Raw genomic sequence first — 21512 nt, 5'->3', positions numbered from 1 at the left:
ATGCATAACGCACTAGCACCATCACCACTGCAAGTCAGGCAATCATTTTAGAGGAATTCCTTCAAGTAGCATTTAACTGTTCAGTGATATGAGACCCGAAGCCCCCATCGCCTACAGGGGCGGCACAGCTTGGCCAACTACAGTAAATAATCTCTCCAATCCCTTGCTCTATAGCTCTCGGTTGATAGGCACACACATCCTTGCATACACATTTTGCAGTATCCATGCAATAACACAGGCCCACAGTGGCAAACAATGATTACCTCCTTTGAGAAGCATCCAGTGCCCACAGTGGCAATCTCACTGAGAACCCAGTAAACACCTTCTTTGAAAAGAATCCCTTTAATAGAAGGAATTCGGAGCCCAGAGTTGAATTATTGGGGGATATGTTGTACAAACCATACAGCAGAGGATCTGGAAGCCAGAGAGAGCATGGAGAGCTGAAACCAATTCTAAAGGGTTTCAGTACATCAACAGCAGCTTGGTTCATTGGTGAAGTAGACACAATCCTATTACTCCCCCTTGGGCTGATACGTCTACGTGCAGCAATTGTAAAACCTTTCTGCAGAGTACCAGATGCGTGCTGCCGAGTAGTTGTCCAGATAAGTTTGCTGGAGTATACTTTAGTAGATCATATTATGTCTGCATTGAGACAAAGAACCTTTTATTAAGCATCCAGCTCAATATTCCCACATGGCAAGCATTCAAGGGGACTTCGGAAGGTAGACTGCCGAGGTCTCACCAGCTCAACTTCTTTAGACACACACTTCAGCTGTTCTTGGTCTAGGCTGCATCGCGGCGCTATAGTAAGGAAACAGTCAAGAATCTTTTGTTCTTAAAATCACAGCCAACTGGTCTGCCTTTCTTCAACGTCCCTCGGGTTAAAGTAGTAATAAAGGAGGTTGGTTAATGAATGAAGGAAAAACGAATAGCACAAGAACACAGCACAGACTGTTTAAGTCGGAAGGCATTCAAAGATTGCAAGAGGAACAGAGTTGGCTGCAGAAGGCAGGAAAAAGATGGTATTGGCTTGTTATGCCAGGAAGAAATACTACTGTTAGATAAAACACAAAATGGTCATTTGCAGGCTGCAGTAAAACGAATGAGCATTGTTAGACCAAGGATCTTATCAAAATTCTTTCTTTGTGCTGCATGCTAGTTTACTGTCGCAATCGTTTCTTCATATCCAATGCTAGAAGTAACATTTTTATGGCAAACATGAGCTTGACTGAACGTTTGTGATGCACTGAGCATCTACAAGTAACTCATTATGTACACATCTTGTTTCAATATGTTTGCTAGCTTCTGATGGCATCCAAGATGTCCAGAAGCAAATATTACAGAACATGGCCTGTTGCCTTTTGGTCTTGCGGTAAAGAGCACCAAGTTCTGGACACGTCACCCAGCCCAACCCTCCGAAAGCACATCAAAAAATCAATCAATCAGGGGTTTATATAGCACGGCTACTTACCCGTAAGGGTCTCAAGGTGCTTAGAGGGAGGGGGCTGCTGATCCGTCTGGGCTCAGGGGTTCAATCGAAGAGGAAGGTATTGAGATCCTTCTTGAAGTGGGTCAGCGACGGGGACTGCCAGGAGGTGGAGAGGCAGGGTGTTCCAGATCTTGGCGGCGAGGTGGGAGAACGATCTTCCTCCAGTTTTGGTCTTTTGGATCTGTGGGACAGTGACCAGGGCCAACTGGGCAAAGCGAAGGTGTCCTGCAGGTACTTGAAATGAGAGGCTGTGGTCCAGATATGCTGGTTCTGTGTCCTGGTTAGCTTTTTAGGCATCTGTGAGGAGCTTGTAGGTGATTAATTTGTTGACTGGTAACCAGTGGATTTCTCAAAGATGTTCGGTGATGCAGCTGCGGCGGGGATGTTGAGAACCAGTCTGGCTTCGGTGTTTTGAACGTTCTGTAGTTTCCTGGGGAGTTTCTGGGTGATGCCGACAAAGAGTGCGTTTCCGTATTTGAGTCTGCTGGGGATGAATGGGAGGGTGACTATCTGTATTCTTTGAGGATCCATCTGAATGTCTTTCGAAGCAGGTGGAGCGTGTGGAAGCAAAATGAGGATACGGTGTTACGCTAGCAGTTCATTGTGAGCAAGGAGTCAAGCATGATGCCAGCTTTCGTGGGTGGTCCGTGAGTGCGGGGGAGTAGGTCCCGGGGTGTGGGTCCCAGTACGGATGGCCACCAGGAGTCATCCCAGACTTAAGGGGTGCGTTCCAGGAGGAGTACTTCGGTCTTGTCAGAGTTGACCTTGCGGCAGCTACCTTCCATCCAGGTGACAACGGCCTTCATCCCGCTGTGGAAGTTGATTTTGGTGGCTGTGGGTTTGTTGGTGAGGGAGAGGCGTAGGAGACGATGTTGAGTCCGTGGTTCCTTACAATGGCAGCGAGGGGGGCCATGTAGACGTTTAAGCGGGTGGGGCTCAGGGAGGTGCCGTAGGGCACTCTGCAGCTGATCTCTGTAGTTTCTGAGAGGAACAGATATAGTCTGACTCGCTGTGTTTGGCTAGTAAGGAAGACGTGGATCCAGTCCAGAGCCTTTTTGTGGAGTCTCGTGATTAGGTTGCTGTAGGAGATGGTATCGAAGGCGGTCGAGAGGTCCTGTAGGATGAGGGCTGTGGTTTTGCCTTGGTCAAGGAGGGAGCGGATGTCCTCGGTGGCAGCAAGGAGTGTGGTCTCGGTGCTGTGGTTACTTCGTGAGCCGGATTGGGAGATGTCCAGGACAAGGTTCCCTTTGATGATCTCTGAGAGTTGTGCGTCGTTGACCTTAGCAGGGAAGAGAAGCAGGGAGATGGGTCTAAAGTTCTTGAAGGCTGTCGGGTCGGCGGATGACTTCCTTAGCAGGGGGTTGATCTTGGCGTGTTTCAAGTAGTCGGGGAAGGTGGAGGTTTGGATGGAGCAGTTGATGGTGCAACTAGGGGTCGATGGAGGTGACTGCTCTATGGATGATGTGATGTGGGCAAGGGTGGATGCACAACTGTCTGACCCAACCCTCTGACAGCACATCAAAATGCTCAACCATCCGACAACACATCAAAATCCCCAACCGTCTAACAGTACCACAAAAGGCTCAATCAACTTGTACAAAGACTCACAAGTGAACAGAAAACCTATCTATTTGCCAGCAGGAATAGGTTATCTAGCTAAAAGGATACGCATTGATTGCTGATCAAAGACAACGCATTGACTACATTGCTCTTTGGCTCTCTGATCAAAAAGCTGATGCCACTGCCTTAATCGCCTCGAGCTTGGAGTGCCGAAACATCCGTCCCAGTCAGGTCCAGAGATATAATACAATGTTTGCATATTCAGCCACTAAGGTCACAGACTTATTACAAAAGAGGCAAGAAACTAAACTCTTTTTTTCAAGCCAAGAGAATAGCAGACAAACAAAACAAATGTGGCAACAAACACGGATCAAAAACAGAACGTAACCTTTTCACGTTTTAGGAATCATCCCTCAGCAGCCCTTCTGCGAGTCCTTATACCACAAAGAGTTCTTGTTTTGATAATAATGCTAACAGCAGCGGTCCTGTACAGACAGGGTGGTCACCTCACACCACGATATCAAGAAACCATATTTCCTGCCCAGTGCTTTTATACTACACATCAATGTTAGGTGTTAGTCCTGTCGGTTCAGTGGAAGCAAAGTAAGAAAACACCCAGAATGTATTATATTGTCAAATAAAAGCTTTGGAGTGGATTCTTAAGGTCCTTAAGGCTTTGAGCTAGTGGCATTTCTATATAAAGGGAACCGTCCCTCCTCTCCAAGAAAAGTGAAGGTGGCTATAAAAACTGCTCAGAGCACAGACGTTGGCCACATCATCGGTATTCACAGGTATTCTATGCCTGGTCTCTCTAAAGAACTCTCCACACTGTGTCCAAGGTCTTGACGTGCCAGATCAAGAACATAACTAAAGAAAATCTACACAGGCAAGAGAAACTGATCTATTGTAAATGCCATTAGCAAATGATTTACGTATAATTCATGCAGACATTAAGACGAATGCCCCAGTCTGGCGCATCAGAATGACTGCTCCTATTCAATGGACCTATTTCCGTATACAGATTCATATTTTCACTTGTCTCATTTCAATGACTTAAGCAATTGCTAAAGCCAAATGGTGCTTTCCCAATACAATGTGACAAGCCATAAACACCCCCACTAGAATGTAACAGCAGTGATTTTTATTGAATAATTTGTTATGTAAAATGACTGATATTTCTACAGGGCACATCCACCTCTTGTACTGCTTCACAGCGCTGTGACAGAGGTTTTGTTCTGACTAGAGCCTGGGTAGCACACAAGCCAGTCTCATGGTGTGTAGGATAGGTTGGCGTGATTCGTGCCCGCGAAGTGTGCACCGGCTGGGTATGTTGAAGAGCGAGGGCTTGATCGTTTGGTTGTGCTGCAAGGGTGACTGCACCACACTGTCAGGTATATCAGGTGAGGTGTGTAAGTTACAAGGAGGCTACTTAGCAGTTTAAATAGACTAGGGTTTCCAGTGAGTTTAGTGTCACTAGATAACATAGGACACAGCTCGATAAAGACACAGTAGGTGTGTGATGATTGTACAACAGTGTGGTAAACATTCAGAGTAATAAATGTTTTTTTGCAGTTAATGGAGTTGGTGATCACATGTTACCATGTGTATGGCTTTTGGAGCCAAATATATGTATCTAATGTTTGGTGCTGGTGTTTCTAGTGTATTTGGATGCGATAGGTGCACTGACTTGCACAGATATTCCTCCCCTAGGTTTACATATTAGGCTACATGCCTACAATCTCTGCCCTGTCGGGTTTTACATCTATATGCAGCTGTACCATCATTCTATGTATCCGTATTATTGCTCTATTTGGATTCCTGCCATAAAAGGAGTGACACCAGAGACACGCTTGCATTGCATTTCACGAAATACAGCCATTGAATTTAGCTTCCTGTTCGTGCATGTCTGAATCAGACCGGCTTTTCTATTCACAAAGGTATGACAGTAAATAACCTTTTCTTTTTTTTTTTTTTTACTTTAAAACGTCTTCGGGTCACAAGAGGAATACTGCATGGAAAGGCTGCTAGGCAGGCAAACCTGTTCCTAAGTACAAAACAGACATACTCAAACAAGCACAAGAATAAGTGTACCTACATCACCCCGGAGCAACAAAACAAAAAAGCACACAACACTGTCAAAAAAACAAACAAAACCCACACAACACAGTCTGGGCCCTGTTCACAAAAGCAGTTGGAAATCTACTCTTGTCAGATTACGTTTGAATTTAATGGATTTATCAGACTTTAAGGGCATTCACGCTGTATGTTAGATGTTCATCAATAAATCGTAGACAGTTATAGGTTTACACTACTCCCAGCTTTGTAAAAAGTACCTGCAAAATCTTCTAAAGTGAAAAATATCACCTAGAAATATGCCTCTGCATATGTAACCTCTTTTCTCCACGAGGAAAAGATGTTTGTGTTAAAATGGGAGTATTCCATCTCTTTTTCACCCTGGAAAGGTTCTGCCTTTTCTAAGAGTTTAAATGCACACACAGTGCACACATTTCCAGGTTGGAAACCTGTCTGTAAAATCTTCCTGAAAACTCACAAACTGCTGAGTTTGTGGGGGTCCACTGCTTGTCGAGGACCACCTGTTCTTACAAGGCTCTCTGTCCTGCCCATGAACCCTAAATGTACAACAGTAGAAAATCGCTCATGCTGGCAGATTTTCGGTCTCAAGCAAAACTTACAAACATAAAATTCCACAAATCTGTATTCTTTAATTCATTAATCAAGGCCCTAAATTTTGTGTATGCGCATACAAGAGTTTAAGGATCAAGTCCATTGTTATTAGAGGAGACGAGTCAAAGTTACAATTTGATGAAGTTCCAGGAAAAGAGAACCAGAAAGCATGACCAATTCAACAAATCAAAGATTCCAGGGGAAATCCAGTCGTAGAGCAAACCAGAGGAACCTGATTAACCTCATGTGTTTTAGTCCAGAACCTTTGATATCCATTAAGTGGTTCAAAAGACATTCAATTTGTAAGAAGCTGGGTCACCAAAAAGTATGGAAAAAAAAATCTCAAAACATTTTGTTCACTAGCAGTAGCATGTGCTGCGTCCTCAACTAAATCAACCACATGCAGGGATCATGTTAGTCATCATGTGAGAAGGACTCTGTCACTATCCCTAGGGCTGGGTAGGATTTCTCCTCGCACCAAAATCCACTTCAGAATCCTCACCAAGGTCTAGCTAAGTTTGCAACTTCTTCAGAACTCACAATCTGCAGTTTCAAGGGAACACACATAAATCAGGTCGGAAGGCACCAGTGGGCCATTTCCACACCCAATCATCAACGCGTTCTTAGATAGCGCTGGCATTCAATAGGATAGCCGTGGAAATGTACGGATCAAGAAAACAAGAGCAGCAGTCCAGACTTTCCCACTCAAAACCATGTGTGCAGCAGCAACGGGCACACTGTGTATCCATCCCATTGCTATCACATTGTTTAAGCCGCAACTAAAATGTCTCACACAAACAAAACTACAAACAACATTCTTCAACTATGCACTTCGAAGCACTCCAAGGACTCTGATACACTCGACTGTGACAGCTACGGACACTCAAGTGCTGTACACCCACCTCAATCTTTTACCCCCTTCAGCTCACACGAGGCGCCGGCCCTGCAGACTCGGCACAGGGAAGGGCGCTGACCAAGCAGAACCGAGCTGCATTTTCAGGCCCAGAGCTCCCGCCTCCATTTTAAAATCCTTGCTGTGGGGCACCCGCTGTTTTAGCAAATACGAGGCCAGCATGTCCTGCAGGACGCTCTGCTGCTTCGTTAAAGTGAAAGGAGGCTTCTTGATGCACTCTAGCAGAAGCTCATCTGTCAAATCACATATATGTAGAAAGCGAGGCAGGATTTTAAGGCGCTGTCCTCGGGGATGAGAAAGTGAATAATTCCTGATATTTCAATAATGCTTGAAATGAAATGGCTTTAATTCGTGCAAAACAGCATTTGCAAAACTCTAATGAGCCAGCGCCAAAGGGTGCATATGTTTCCGGTGGAGGTGTATCCTTAGCAGCTCTAAGGTAAAAGTGCAACTTTCATTAGTGATTAAAAGCCTCTTTGTTAAGACAATGATAGACTCGAGCATAATAAAATGTGGGATACACAAATCAACAAACGCTCACCAGACGAAAAAAGAATTAAAATGAATAGGCTACCACGCACAACTTTTCATGATTCAACGGCTATTCTATTATGAATGGCATAGTCTAGAGCGAGTGGCTTGGGCACGAGGCAGACAACAGCTCCCTTTTGAGCTCTAGCCATTCTCCCCTTTCCTGAAACCAAGTGTAGGCTAATCGCAACCAAGAAAATCCCCTACTTGCGCTTGCGACTAAAGCAATCTTTGTAGATGAGGTGAGACAACGTATACGGTCACCCTGTCATGGATGCCCTTGGATGGAAGACCGATTTATATAGCACAAAATGGCACCGCCCCATCCAAATAACACTTCAGGGTGGCTGCCCGGCATCTGCTTCCAACCCACATCCATCCTCTATCCTGCCTGGCGAGCCCTCTGGCCCTTTGGCCCACTATGGTGGTTAGAAGAACACCCAGTCGCACGCCCTCCCATCATGTTTGTTTAACGACAGCGCGTGCTGTCCGTTACCTGCCTATGACCTACTCGGATCTACTTCTGACCTCTAGCGTACCGAATCGGACAGTCTCCACTGCCTCCTCTGTTGCTCCCTCCCTGTCTGACACAGACTGCATCTCATGGTCTGCAGTTTTAAACCTTCCACTTTGACACCCAGCAGAACATGTAACATTACAGTATACTATGATCAGTATACTTTGGTACACAGTATACTGTGAATACTCCAGACTGCTCTTCAGCAAGTAGACATTAATATCCCTAACTCTAAACGCAATGCTCTGTTTATTGTTTCATTTCATTCTGTTACGTCATGCCATTAAGTTATGGGAGATTTCTCGAACAGCAAAACACTGGGCCATGGTGTGTTATCCAATTGAAAACTCACTGAGACTCACGTTTCGCCTATATGTCAGTCTCAGTTGCTTCTTACAATCCTTATACAAAGGTGACTTCGCACAGATGCCTACACTTGAACAGACATCGACCTTTACTATGACATACCTCAAGACAAACACACTAAAACGGGTCTAAAACATTCCAAACCAGATCTCCCATTCCAGAGTCACCAGTCAAAGACAAAACTGAAATTTCCTCAACTTTGGACAAGGTTCGGAAAAAACTGAACATGGTACAGGACACTGTGCAAAGCACCAAACCAAATACTGACCTAATGCACTCAGAAATGGCGGGTATCGGGTAAGACCTGAAAGACTTAACCACAAGAATCTTTAACATGGAATCAATGATAAGCAGGCTGGGAAACACCACCACCATTCAGCAGAAATATATTGACAAAACTGACAGGAAGGTTTCTCTCCTTCAGAGGGAGATCAAGGACCTAGAGAACCGCAACAGAAGAAGCAACCTCAGCACTGTATTCCTCCAAAAGGGAGCAAAAAACCCAGTACCCCCCACTGTTGCATTTCTAAAGCATTGGATTCCAGCCACACTGGGCCTTTCTTTCACAACAGAGTTTGAAATTTAATGCGCTCATAGTTCTTGAAACCTTCAGGACAAAAAAAATCTTTATACCCAAACCCCTCATTTTGAACCTTTCGGACACCAACACTGGGAACTAATCTTAGCTCAAATGTGGAAAATAAAGTCAGTCTCCTGAAGTAGTGCGAACATTTCTATCTCCCAAGACTTTGCCTAATACGGTAATTAGAAGAGGATTTATCGCCATATGCAAAACATTAACTGAGATGTTGATTCAGCACTCTGTATTATCTAATATTCACCTCTTTAACAGACAACACCAAATCTATCCTACACCATACTATACAACTCTATCCAAACTACCTATTCAAGTTAAAACATCATGCAACACAATCTCTCTGGTCACCGTAACCCTTGAAGCCATTGCAGGCTCCAAACAATGTGGTGTATTATACATATTATATAATCGAGTGACTCCCTTTGCTTGCTTTGCACCATCATCTTTAGTAACCTACCACACAGCGCAATGTAGCTATTATTGTGATATTACTCTCAAGCTTATAATATATTAAAGTTCTTGCTTGCCTTTAGTGCATGTTGGACTCAGACCCGAACTTCTCTCCCAAGGTTCTAAGGCACAAAATGCATCCCAATCCCTCACCACAGACTGCACTTCAGATCTATATTCCATTGGTTTGTTACTAGTGGAGTGGAAGGACTGTGGTGGGATTAATTAAGGGTTATGTTTTAGGTTATTTTTCTGTTTCTTCTCTCCCTCTCTATGCAATTCTCGTGCTCCTGTTCTTCATCCTCTGCTAATCCCTCTTATAGGCAGACTTTCTACATTTGGCCACACTATTCATTGACTGCGGTACGAGCCATCCATCTATGGCAGCACTTGACTCCACTACCTTTTCCAGCACATGCTCTTGGAGGGGAAAGTAACAGCAGATTCACTTTGATCTATAAGTAGCTCCTTCCAAACACCAACACACTAACGTACATCCATCCCACACTCAGATTTACCCACAATGTCTGAAAAATAATTGCTGCCAAAAACTAACAAGCATTTGCAATGCAAAAGGTCTCGCATTTACCAAACTCTCGAAAATGCGAGACCTATTGCATTGCAAATGGTTGTTTGCAAAAGCGCCCAGTGCAGCGCTTTCACTTTCATGACGGCCGTAGCCCTTTCCTTAGACGCAGCTCATCTGAAGAAACGGGCATGGCCGCCATTAACGTGAAAGCGCCACATGGGGTGCTTCTACAAACAAAAGTTAAAAAATAGAGAAAAAATCATGCGCCAACATTGGGCGCCGCAAAGAAACCAAAGGCGCAGGCTCCACTGTGGCGTGCTGTGCTATGTAAAAAATAAATGAAGCCTTACAAGAGAGTGCGTTCTGCCTGTTTGCAGGCAGGTGAAAAGAATGTAACAAAATAGTGCTCGGAGGCTGTAATTAAAGACTACTGAGGAACAACACATGTAACAGGGGATGTCGCCATGGGAGGTTACAAATGAAGACACAACGGTACTAAGGAGGAACTACCAAGCCTATTAACGAATCAGAAGCTATTACCAAGGACAATGACACAAGCCAATGAAAATATGGGCGGGGAGTGGGTGGAACTTCACCTCCATACTACGAATACAGCATGCCTAGAGTAGCACCGCATACACTGCCCAGGCTCAAGCTAAAAAAGAATATTGTATTCTTATAAGTGACTAAAAGAAACTACTGGGAGGCCCTAAACATGACATTGGACTGGGTGGATGCTATACCTAACTCAGATGTGATCAAGAAAAATAATGCTATAATTACACTAGTCTCCAAGCGCTCAGGCCTTGCAGATATTCTGTCTGAAAATGAGCATGAGGGCAGGGTGCCAATCACCAGGCTTCAATATAACAGCACAGAAATGTTTGTCATAAACTTATATGCCCCACATACGGACTCTACTTTCTTCTGTAACGCCTTAGAAAAAAAATGGTCGGACCTTCTTATTGCGCGAACATCGTTTCTGGTGTCTATGTCACTCTCCCTATGGATGGTATAACAGACAGACAATCAGCTAACAAGTTTCACTCCTCTAAATTGTATAAACCAATGCACAATATTTGCATCTCACACACACTGGATAATACATGGGGAATACCCATCCCTGACCACACACTAAAGCTGCCCTCTCACTGAATACAAAGTAGCTGATTCTGCACATCTACAGCGTGTAACAAACCCCACAATAGAAACGATCATCATCATTTCAGACCATGAATTGTACAACTCCGACCATAAAAACTACCCACCACATGAAAAACATCAACACATGGAGGATGAACCCAGGAATCATAAAATATTTATCCAATGCTAAAGATCTTGAAAGAAACATTCAGATATTAATCCAGGAGAACGCTAATTCATACCCCTGTCATACTCTAGGATAGATTACAAAACTACCTGAGAGGGCTCATAATAATCCTGATAGTAAAGAAAAATGAAGATCAATTCGGAATTAGAAAAACCACACCATTTTTTTTTTTTTTTAAATGTAATCATTTTAATTAAAACCTTTGAAGCTCAACACTATCAGTCAAACACCCGCAAGCATATAAACACCCTGAAAATGTACAATGCGGTTGCAATAAGATTGTCAGTAACAGAGCAGGCACGCTATTGGCCTTCTATGTCAAACACAGGAAAAACAAAGCACTGATCACTAATATCAAAAGATAAATCAGACAGCATTGGAAACGCCGTTGACAAGGTCTTGTGGCCTTTTCTAGAGACATAATTTTGAAAGTCTGACCTGGGAGACCAATTCATTAAAATGCCAGTGGCTCCTTATGCTTACCCACGGGCAAGAATCAGAGTCAATGGCATCCTCTACAAACACTTCTCACTCGGACAAGGTACCTGTTAGGGCTGCCCCCCTTCCCTTCTCTTCCTTCTGGCAATCGACTTGCTCACTACATTTATAAAAGGCAAAACTACCATCCACCGTATCAAATTTAAGTCAGATAACCTAAAAACAGCAGCACATGCTGACGAGATCCCAGTAGTCTCCTCTGAGACCAATCCATCCATCCTTGCTCTCCTAGAAGTGATCAAGCAAATCCGTCATATCGTGTTACACCCTAAACTAGGACTAAACTGAAGTCCATACCCTAAACCCACTGTGCTTTTGAGACTGCATCAAGAAAACAGGCCTACACTGGCAACAAATATTTATCAACTACTAAGGAATAAGGTGTTCAGGTGGTATCCATTAATCCATCAGATATAATGAAGCAAACACTATCACAAAAATATATGAAACCCTTGACATCTGGCTCCCCAAACATACAAAAAGGTGTTAAAGGGTTTAAGTCCCTCAAAATGATGATCACCTCAGTCATCAATTTTCTATCAAGTATGCTATTGATTGGGCTCTAGCAAAACCTTTTCACCTTCGAGTCCCTACAGAATAAGAAAAGAGCAAAAATCTCATACAAACTGCCTTCCTTGCAAATCAATGATCATATTAGTTCTCAGACACTTCAAGTGACCTTCCTAAATGGAGCCAGAAAGAAAAAGACTTCTCGTATACGCAGCACTTCCTGGCAAACTTATCAGTGTAATAAATTACAGCTCAACATTCAAACAGATCAATCACCTTTGACATAGCAACACCCCTCTTACAGACTGACAATAAAAAGACTAACCAAATTTCTCAATCTATCCTGGTATCCCGAAATAAGGAATAGGCAGCTCTCATAACTTTGGCCTAGACTGGGTACACAAAGGTATCTCCCTTATCAAAGACTTGTCAATCGAGAGGCTGCTCACCTCTTCCGAGCTACAAAGCACTAACTCCCTTCCCAACACAGACTTCTACAACTTTCTAAAACTAAAATCAAGAATCTGAAAACAAGGTCTAATAAATAACCCAGATCGCACAAACCAGCTAAATAAGTGGCATTGCAGGCCACACAACCTAACAAATTTGCAAACGAAGCAACGCAGACAAACTCAAAGTTAACTGCAGCTCACATATGAGGTGATACTTAGAAACATAGAGAACCCCTCTCTGCTGATAAATGGTCTAGTATATGTGAAAATAGCCTAGCATACAAACTCATCACAACCTTGTTCCAAACAGTTTATTTCCATGCCTCAGGACTTCTGGACCCCAGCCAAACCTGCAAACCTTTGTTGGAACTGCAAAGAGGTCCCATGGGACTTACAGCATATATTCGTTAGTTACAAACAAATCAAACCATTCTGGGAGAAAATCTCTCAACTCTAAAGATAACTTTTAGGTCCATGTTGATCTAGACTTCCCTACGGTCTGCATAGGGCCACTGGAATCTCCCAAAAGGGTCCCTCAATCGAGCACTGATATAAGACTCATGGACCTACTACTCTCAATAGCAATCAAGCTTACCATCCGTTCGTAGACATATGTAATAATTGGCCTTATAGAAAACAGATAATGCTCAAACCACTTCACATGCCTTATTGTAGGTCAATGGGATAATTCGTTCTACGTCCTGCAATCTCCTATGGGAAATCATTGTACTTGCATACTCTAATCCAAATCACGAAACTGAACTGATCTTGGGATACAACTATCAGGATATATTTCAGTTTTTCACTAAACGTCCAGCTATGGAAACAGTGGTCCAGTCACATGAATTCCCTTCGGACTCGACCATCTGGAGGAATTAAACAGAATGGTGCTACAGTATCAATATTACCAGTCTTGGAGTCCTAGAACCGAGAAATAGTCAATGATTCACAACCACAGAAATGCTTCGAAAGAGTCACCTACCTTGGAGATTAGCTCATCGTGGTTGGCAAGGTGTGCTCTGCAGTGGATACAGCTGTATGTTCGGTGGCAGGTGGGCAGGTATGCCTGAAAGGTCTTGGACCTAGTCATCTTCACCATCGGGGCAACTGAGTGCTGGGTGAATTCCGGCGTGGCCCAAGAGGCGCTCCCGCAGGAAGGATCGCAAGGGAAACAGCGGAAGACGCAGGTAAAGGCCGTGGTTTGGCAGATTGAGGGTGTGGGGCAGCAGCCACACACTGGAGGAATACAGCTTTCACTGGGTCAGGGTGCTTAGACCCAACGTTCACTGCCACTTTTCACTCACCTGTTAAACAAGAGTACATCAATGTGGTTATGGTTCTTTTACTATAAATAACAGCAACCAAATTGAATCACACAAGCTAAAACATACCAAGGAAACTAACATTAATGTACAGCAGAAAGGTTATTAATGCAAATTCTACCCTCAGCCCTGTCACACAGGAGATCAATAATTTACAGAAGATGAAGGTCATTGACAGCTTCTTCAGGAGAAACAATCTTTCTGCCGGAGGAGACAGACCGTTTTTACATAAGGAATAAAGTGTATATATTTGTTGACAAGTACGACAAACAGCAAGATGCATCGTTTCTGTCAAAACCCCTAAATAAGGATTAATGAATTCCATGTTAATGGGAACCCAAAGCTCCAGTTTCTAACTTCATTTTTAGAACAAATGTTATCATATAATCAACCTCCCGAATCCTGGAAGTAAAGCAAAAGTCAATCCTGGGGCACTGCATCCGCTGTGACATGGAGCTAGCTCGTAACTTTATGCTCCAACTGCAACAAGTTTGTGTACTGTAAAGAAACTAATTAGAGAAATCTATACTATACAAGAGTTGCACATAGGAATATAGTGTGCGGTGTGCCGTCTTCTGACTCAAAAGACAAAATAGAATCAAAACACAAAGGGGGATATGTGTAAAGCAAGTGGCGGAGTGAGGCGTTAGCCGTCAAGGCTTAACGCCTCACTCCACCACTTCAGAAACGCTATAGAGAACTCGCCAGAGAAGTGATTGAGGTGTGAAGACGCCCCTTAACCTGTTTACTTGACGTTTATTCGATTCTGCTGCATTAAAAGTATTAAAATGACAGTGCCATCTTACTGTCATACATAATAGAATATTAACATCAGACAATGGATCACTTGCTTAGTTAAAAACAGGGCTAATGAAAGTAAACGATTCTGCGGCGATCTGTGCATAGTTATGGATTGGCCGCATTCACCACATAATCCATCATCTCCCGCATAATCTTCTGATTTTAACAAAAAAAAATGTTTCTAGCTCAAACAGATCAAAAGTTACATAAACATTTGACGACTTGTGACGGCTTTGCTCAAAGGTTGACTGGTCATCTTTCATTTGCTTAATGCTGTATGAGTATTATATTGCTACTAATTAAACTGAACTATTTTCTCAGACAGTTATCAGGTGTAAAAATGACAAAATAATTAAGTAATACTATCACAAAATGTGCTGCACTATGCCACATAAATCCGTTTTTTTTTTTGCCGCATAATTCCAGTGGCCCTGGTTATAAGAAAGTTCATAGCTGCAATCTCATGAGGCACAAAATAAGTCAGCCCTAGCCTCTTGGACAAAAGCACTTTGCATTTGGAGACATTTCATTTATTTAGTTTCACATTATTAGGAAGGACTTCAAAGTCATATTAGGGAATATGCTGTTGACTACAAAGCCAGAACTGGCTGTAGACGCCACACCTGAGATGGCACCAGTAAGCAGTTATCAAAAAAGAAATATCCCAGAACCCAAGAAAAACATGTGTTTGTCTGCGCACAATTTGTTTACCTAACACAGAAGCTCTTACTGAACAATTTAAAAAAGTTAAGATCGTTTGGAGCCAAGTAAGTGAATTTGCAACCGCTCAGCAGATCTTTGCATAAACAAACTCACATTTTTATCATTAATCGTTTAGAAGGTTAATAAACCAGTGATCAGACAACTGCCTAAATAAGAAAACTAATTGAAGTACATTTACAGCCTCTAAATTCGATAATTCGTTTCAGTGGATGCCTCTGGAATCCCAGTGTGTTTTCTCATATCTCCCCCTCACCTCAGGACTACAACTTGATGAGGCCCCGAGTGGCACAGGCATTGGTATCTTAATGATTATCTTACTGGTTATTTAACAATAGCTTTATCTACGTGCAGACTGTTAGTAAAAGAAATGCTAGTTAAGTTCTTTACAAAAATGATTTTCATGCATATTTATGTTTACGAAGGCCGACAGGCTGAAGGTAAGTAACACTTTGAATAGGCGCCCTACTGTCCCCACCCACCCTCTACCCACAGAATCTCAGTATCTGCAATGCCCATGTATATAAAGTCAGAGTTTCCACATATCCAGTAGTTCTCGGAACATAAACAGGACAGACTCCAGAGTTTGAGGTACCTGAAGGAAAACGTTCCTACTAGTTTACAAGTAGATCAGCTGCTTGAAACCGGAAGCAGCAAGTGAGCGTGCAGATCAAGATGTTATTCAGACATGTGTGTAGCATATTTTGAGGCCAGGCTTCTTCTGTGATTAAGAACTGGCCTCACCCGATCATTTGGCCGAGCCCAAGGACATCACTCTCCACAGGAAGGACAGAGACAGTCTATTCGCAGAGACCGTCTCTTCGCAGAACTTGTTTTCCAGTTAATAGCCTCAGAAGACAGTCGATCAACCCTGCACTTCCATCAGATTCCTGAATCGGTGCTTCTACCGTCAAACGAACACACACTTTGGCTTGATTTTTGTTTTCATCACTGACAGTAAATCGCCTAAAAATAGAAATGCAGGCACGCCAAAGCACGATGCAGCAGACCGGGCTGGCTGCACTGTCGGGCGTGTTTCGCCTTTGGCAGAGAGGATTACCTTCCAAAACATTAGCTCTGCTGCAAACAAATCGTGCGTCCTTTTCTGGAACTTCAGCACTATACTGCAACAACATCTGAGATCACGGTAAGGCCTGGCAGAGAGTGCCACGTGAGCCCTGGAAAGGCCAGAGGCTAAGTAAGGCATCTGATTATATACCCTATACTGTCACTTTTACAATTGGGGTACATCAGGATTACCAACAATGGTCAACATAGTGCGTCAAGGTTAACACAAAACAGCCATAGCAGATAGGCCTCTGTCATCAAGGAAATCATATTAATTATAAGCTTCCCCAACACCGCATTTATTATCATTCAAATATCAGATTTAAATACATGCAGGAAATTCAAGAATTCTTCTCCAAACATCAGCCTATGAGCTGAAAATATCCACATTTTCATCTCGCATACACCCTTTTCAATTTTGGTAACCATCTATTAAATTGACCAAGTAAAAGCTTCTAATTTAGTGGACTGGGCTGTATAAAGGAGAGTTATTTATAGGTAGCTAGAGATCCTTGGGACTACTTGATTTAGAATATATTTTTGCTGTGGTTCTCTATATCTTCTTATCTCTTTCAGAGGAGAGCAAGTAAGTAGCTATATGTAACACCAAAATCTTTACCCCCACTATATGCAGGAATCAATAAAATGTCAAATACTAATGTAAAAAATTACACCGCTCTACAAGAATTTTCAGAGTCCTCAACTGTGGCAAATGAGAAATCCTAAGCTAAACAAGCATTTGCAATGCAATAGGTATCGCATTTGCGAGAGTTTGAGCTATTGGCAATGTAAATGACAATGTCTTTTAGTTATGTGTTTTGAAAACCTGCAAGCGATGTGTAGACATGCACTTTGTACTTATAGTCCTTGCTTACGAGAATCAAGGCTGACCGTAAAAGAAGCGCAGTTACTGCCAGCCTTGCTTCTATTAAGCAACTACTATAAGCACAAAGTTTGTATTTACGCACTGCTTGCAGGTTTTGAAAACAAATAAATAAAAGACATTGTCATTTACAATGCCAATAGCTAAAACACTAGCAAATTCGAGACCTATTGCATTGGAACATGCCTTACAATTTAGGGGTTAACTAGGGCCTACCATTTCTAAAAGACAACTGCCTTTCTTAAAGGTGAGGAAGGCTGCAGTTTGCCTACAAGCAGCTTACCATGGCTAGGTTGTCTGTAGCAAAACCAAAAGCAACATACTGCTGCTGTGGTGCTTTAGTCCTCCTACAGGAAGGTACTGGCTCAAAAACTGTTTGCTTGCCCTTAATAAAGACGGATGCATTTTTCCCATATTAAACAAAAATGCCAGAGGCTAGTCCTGCTTACCCTACTGCCACTTTGGTGAGAGAATGTTGCATAATGGCCAGAGCTGTCGACATGGGAACTGGGGAACAAGACTGAGTCTCGGCATCGCCTCAATATCTTGTGAGTCTGTGCAAATCACTTAATTTCCCTGGAATGATGCGGCATAGACAACTCGGGTAGCAGTGTTTTAGTGACTTTCGATCTGTTTGAGTGTGAACCATTTTTTTGTTTAAATTTGCAAATTACGAGAAAGATGATAGATTATGTGGCACGTGCGGGAAACTGGATCATGACACAGAAAAGACCACAGCCACAGAGCAGCATAATTCCAGTGACCCTGCGTTTAAACCATCATTACCTAATAAATTAGTCCATACTTCACTTGCTACAGTGTTAAGTGCCATGAGCCATACAAACGGCAAAATTCTGCTATACGAAAGCACTTAACATACGTGCACTAATTCAGGTTTTTCTTGTCAAAAGCAATTTGAGGTGCACATCTCAATTCGCTCCATAAGCACCTCTCTCTGATAGCGGTTGCTACAAAAGACCCAATTCAACAGTCCTCATTGAGTCGACCTTGGAAGGATGAAAGTCTAGGATGACCCTGCTGAGAGAGTCAAACTTCTGACCTTCAAATTACACACAGATCTCTGCAACAGACACACGAACCCACGGAGCAAATCTGGTGAGTACCTCCTGCACACTGATGGCGCTTGGACCCTGGCCAGTCCTGTGACGTAAGGTCACAGGCTGCGAGAGAACATCAGGAGTGCACTGAGAACAGTTAAAGTGATCGCTGTAGCCCTATGTGTGTGTGCACTAGTGTCTGCGTGGGCCTGTATATGTTTTGCTGAATTCAAAGAGAACGCTTTCCGCTTATGTCTGCATTTTTATCGCTGCCTGCATCACTTTCGCTGCTTTTTCTTCACACTTAGCTCCTACCCAGCACCTTGCCGGTTTCACTGTCTTCGCTTTGAAAGCATTTCGCTTTTTTTTTCTCATTCTCACAGCTTTCTCCTCCAGTATTCAATAACCGTTTTTTTTTTATTTCTGGCTCTTTGTCATAGTTTCGTTTTGACAGTAAAATTCTACACAGAGCTCAAACATTTGGCTTCCAAACGCTCAAAGCTGCCCAAACGGATAATAATAGCAGGGAAACAAAAGAGGAAGGGGTTTAGGGTGGGTGCATAGTGGGAGGGTAACTCAGTGAACGATACAAAGACAAACAACCCTAAAAAATGCTGGTTGTTTAGTGAGAGAGGATGTGGTATACTATTCAGAGCTGCCGCCTTTGGAATTGGGGAGCTGGGTTCGATTCGGCGCTGGCCCTGTGCATACAAAAAAAACATTAACGCAGAGATATGCCCATCTGAAAAATGTAAATAAAAGAATGATGAAAGCTGTAAACAAATGCCTTAAGTTTATTAGCACTACAGGCAATCGGAAGGGTGCACCCGTGCAGACGACATTTCAAACACACGTACAGAACAAAATAAACCAGAGACAGCTGGAACTGTGGACAGGAAAATGGTGCATTAAGCGCTTCTTAGGATATAAGCGAAAGAGAAAGCTACCAGTGCAGCGCCCATCGTAGATAGAAAACCGCTCCATACTGGCAATAAACGCGTACAGGAAGTACAGGAAGAAAAGCCCACATCAAAGAAAACAAGGCTGGCCATCTGACAGTTAAAGGTGTCTGTAGCCGAGACGTAGAAATCAAAATAGCAATATAAATAAATTCAACAACTGCCAGTTACTGTGTTTAACCACCACGGCTCATTGGTCTATATACTGTCATCATTGCTATGTAAACTGTTTGTTTAAAATGTTACATGAAATAAGTTACAAATAAATTAAATAGTAAATAAACACAACTGTTACATTCCAGTGATTTCTAAAACAAACAAAAACAAGACAAGCCCGGCGGAGCGTGGCGCGCGTGCTTGGCGGGGGAGCGCATTCCAGGCGGGGGAGCGGACCCTTTGAAGTGCGATGCCAAACGGATTGCATGGCGGCACGATGCGCGTGATTGTGCGTGTGCTCGCCATGCAATCCGCTTTTCGGAGCACTTTTAAATGCCCCTTACAATAGTCTCGCTTTGCGATCGCTTACGCGATAGCAAGGCGAGACCTAAAAAGACTTTACATGTACAGACAAGTTAAACAATAAGAGACCAAAGTGTGACCATCTTTTAAATATGATACAGCTTGACAATCCCACTCTGGTGAGTATCGTGGAGGAAGTGAAGTCACTGAAGCCTTTTAGGGCTTCTACTTCATATAAACTATTCGAAATTAAAGAGAAATTAGACAAAATATGGAAGAGGACCAACAATAAAGCAACAAAAATCGACAGACTGGATTGCTTCCTAAGGACACTACAAAATGTGGAATTTCAAGATCACCTTTGGTGAACAAAGAAAAATCTGGAAAACAGAAACATAAAGAACAGAGTCAAACTTTATGGACTACAAGAGGGCAAAGAAAGAAATGCCATCATACTCATCCTGAAACAGTCCTACCTAAGCTGCTTGAACTCCTAACAGATGTGACTCTTAACATTCAAAGAGCACACCATCTTGAGTCACAAATGAATGCCACAAATAACCCCACACCAACAGGTATCGTTATGAACGTCCTATAATTTAAGGATGCCAACCTGGTACGGTAAGCTGCCAGGTAAAATAATAAAATAACTTTGGGGCAGGGAGACAATTCTATATCACTAAATACCTGGGAACGGCCACAGTAAAAGAGGAGAAAATAAATTGTTGAAATGAGACCCACAGAAACATCAAAACATATGATCCGATTAATAATCCCTGAGAAATGCAAAGACACCTAGCGAAACAGGATTCAAATTTTCAGTGAACGCTCAGCTTTCAGGAATTCTAGGACTTGGTCTCATCACACAAACATGGAGGCTAACCAGACAATGTCTAAGCAGATGCTAGCTGAAAACAGCAAAAGTCAGGAAGTGTAAGCATAACTCATTTCTACTTAAAAACCCTGATCAAAGGTCAAACAATCTGTCAATGCCCTACATCAAGTAACCCTTATCATATAAGCCGGGCAGTGTGCTCTGCCCAAAGTCATGGCTTGCCACACAATACTCACACCATATATATCCCAACCCTTCACCAATAACCCCTTTGACCGCCACAATTGTAAAACAGCACAAGGAAAGTAGCTCACCAGGATTCTCTATAGCTGGAGAAACAATGCTGTAGAAAAGGCAATCCAGAGCAAGAGGAACGATGAGCAACTACAGCATTGAGAAATAAACTCAAAACTTGAACGCAAAAAAAATAAATCTGATGGGACCTGCATAATCTAGCAAGTTAGGCATTGAAAAATTAACATACCAAAATAATCTAGGTTATCGGGTATCAAACAGTATTGTTCATTAACCCCTTCCCCGCTCATGACGGAGCCGCTCCGTCATGAGCCACGGTTGCCGTGTGCTCATGACGGAACGGTTCCGTCATGACACGCCCGTTGGCGGCCGCTCCGCCTACGCGGCGCTGTTTCCCCGCCTGTGCGGGGGACAATGCAACTGGGCAAGAGTCATGACGGAACCGTTCCGTCATGAGCACAGCCCAACCGTGGCTCATGACGGAGCGGCTCCGTCATGAGCACAGCGCCACCGCGCTGCCCCCCCGCACCCCCCAGCACTGCGGCGGAATGTCCGCCGCAGCGAAGGGGTTAAATATCTCAAGGAAGGTTAAGGGGATAAACAATCCAATCAAACAACAAAACATTTGAGAACATGTACAAAAATGAATACATTCATCCAGGTGAGAAGGGGACCCAAATAAAACAATGAGTCTAAGAAATTGTTCAATCAAAGGTGGAGAAAA

General features: G+C 43.1%; 1 protein-coding gene across 2 annotated transcripts in view; it reads right to left on the bottom strand.

Moving 5' to 3' along the window:
• YPEL2 (yippee like 2) overlaps positions 1-21512 on the bottom strand; it is a 147234-nt gene that overhangs the window by 29939 nt on the left and 95783 nt on the right. For both annotated transcript variants that reach the window (XM_085649396.1, XM_085649397.1), the window contains exon 2: positions 13411-13732. In XM_085649396.1, the coding sequence (XP_085505522.1) occupies positions 13411-13527 (117 nt within the window). In that variant the 5' untranslated portion in view covers positions 13528-13732. The remainder of the gene's footprint in view (positions 1-13410; positions 13733-21512) is intronic.

Source organism: Triturus cristatus, chromosome 3_2 (assembly GCF_964204655.1).
Source record: "Triturus cristatus chromosome 3_2, aTriCri1.1, whole genome shotgun sequence".
NCBI lineage: Eukaryota > Metazoa > Chordata > Amphibia > Caudata > Salamandridae > Triturus > Triturus cristatus.
This window is presented reverse-complemented; position numbering and strand designations above follow the sequence as displayed.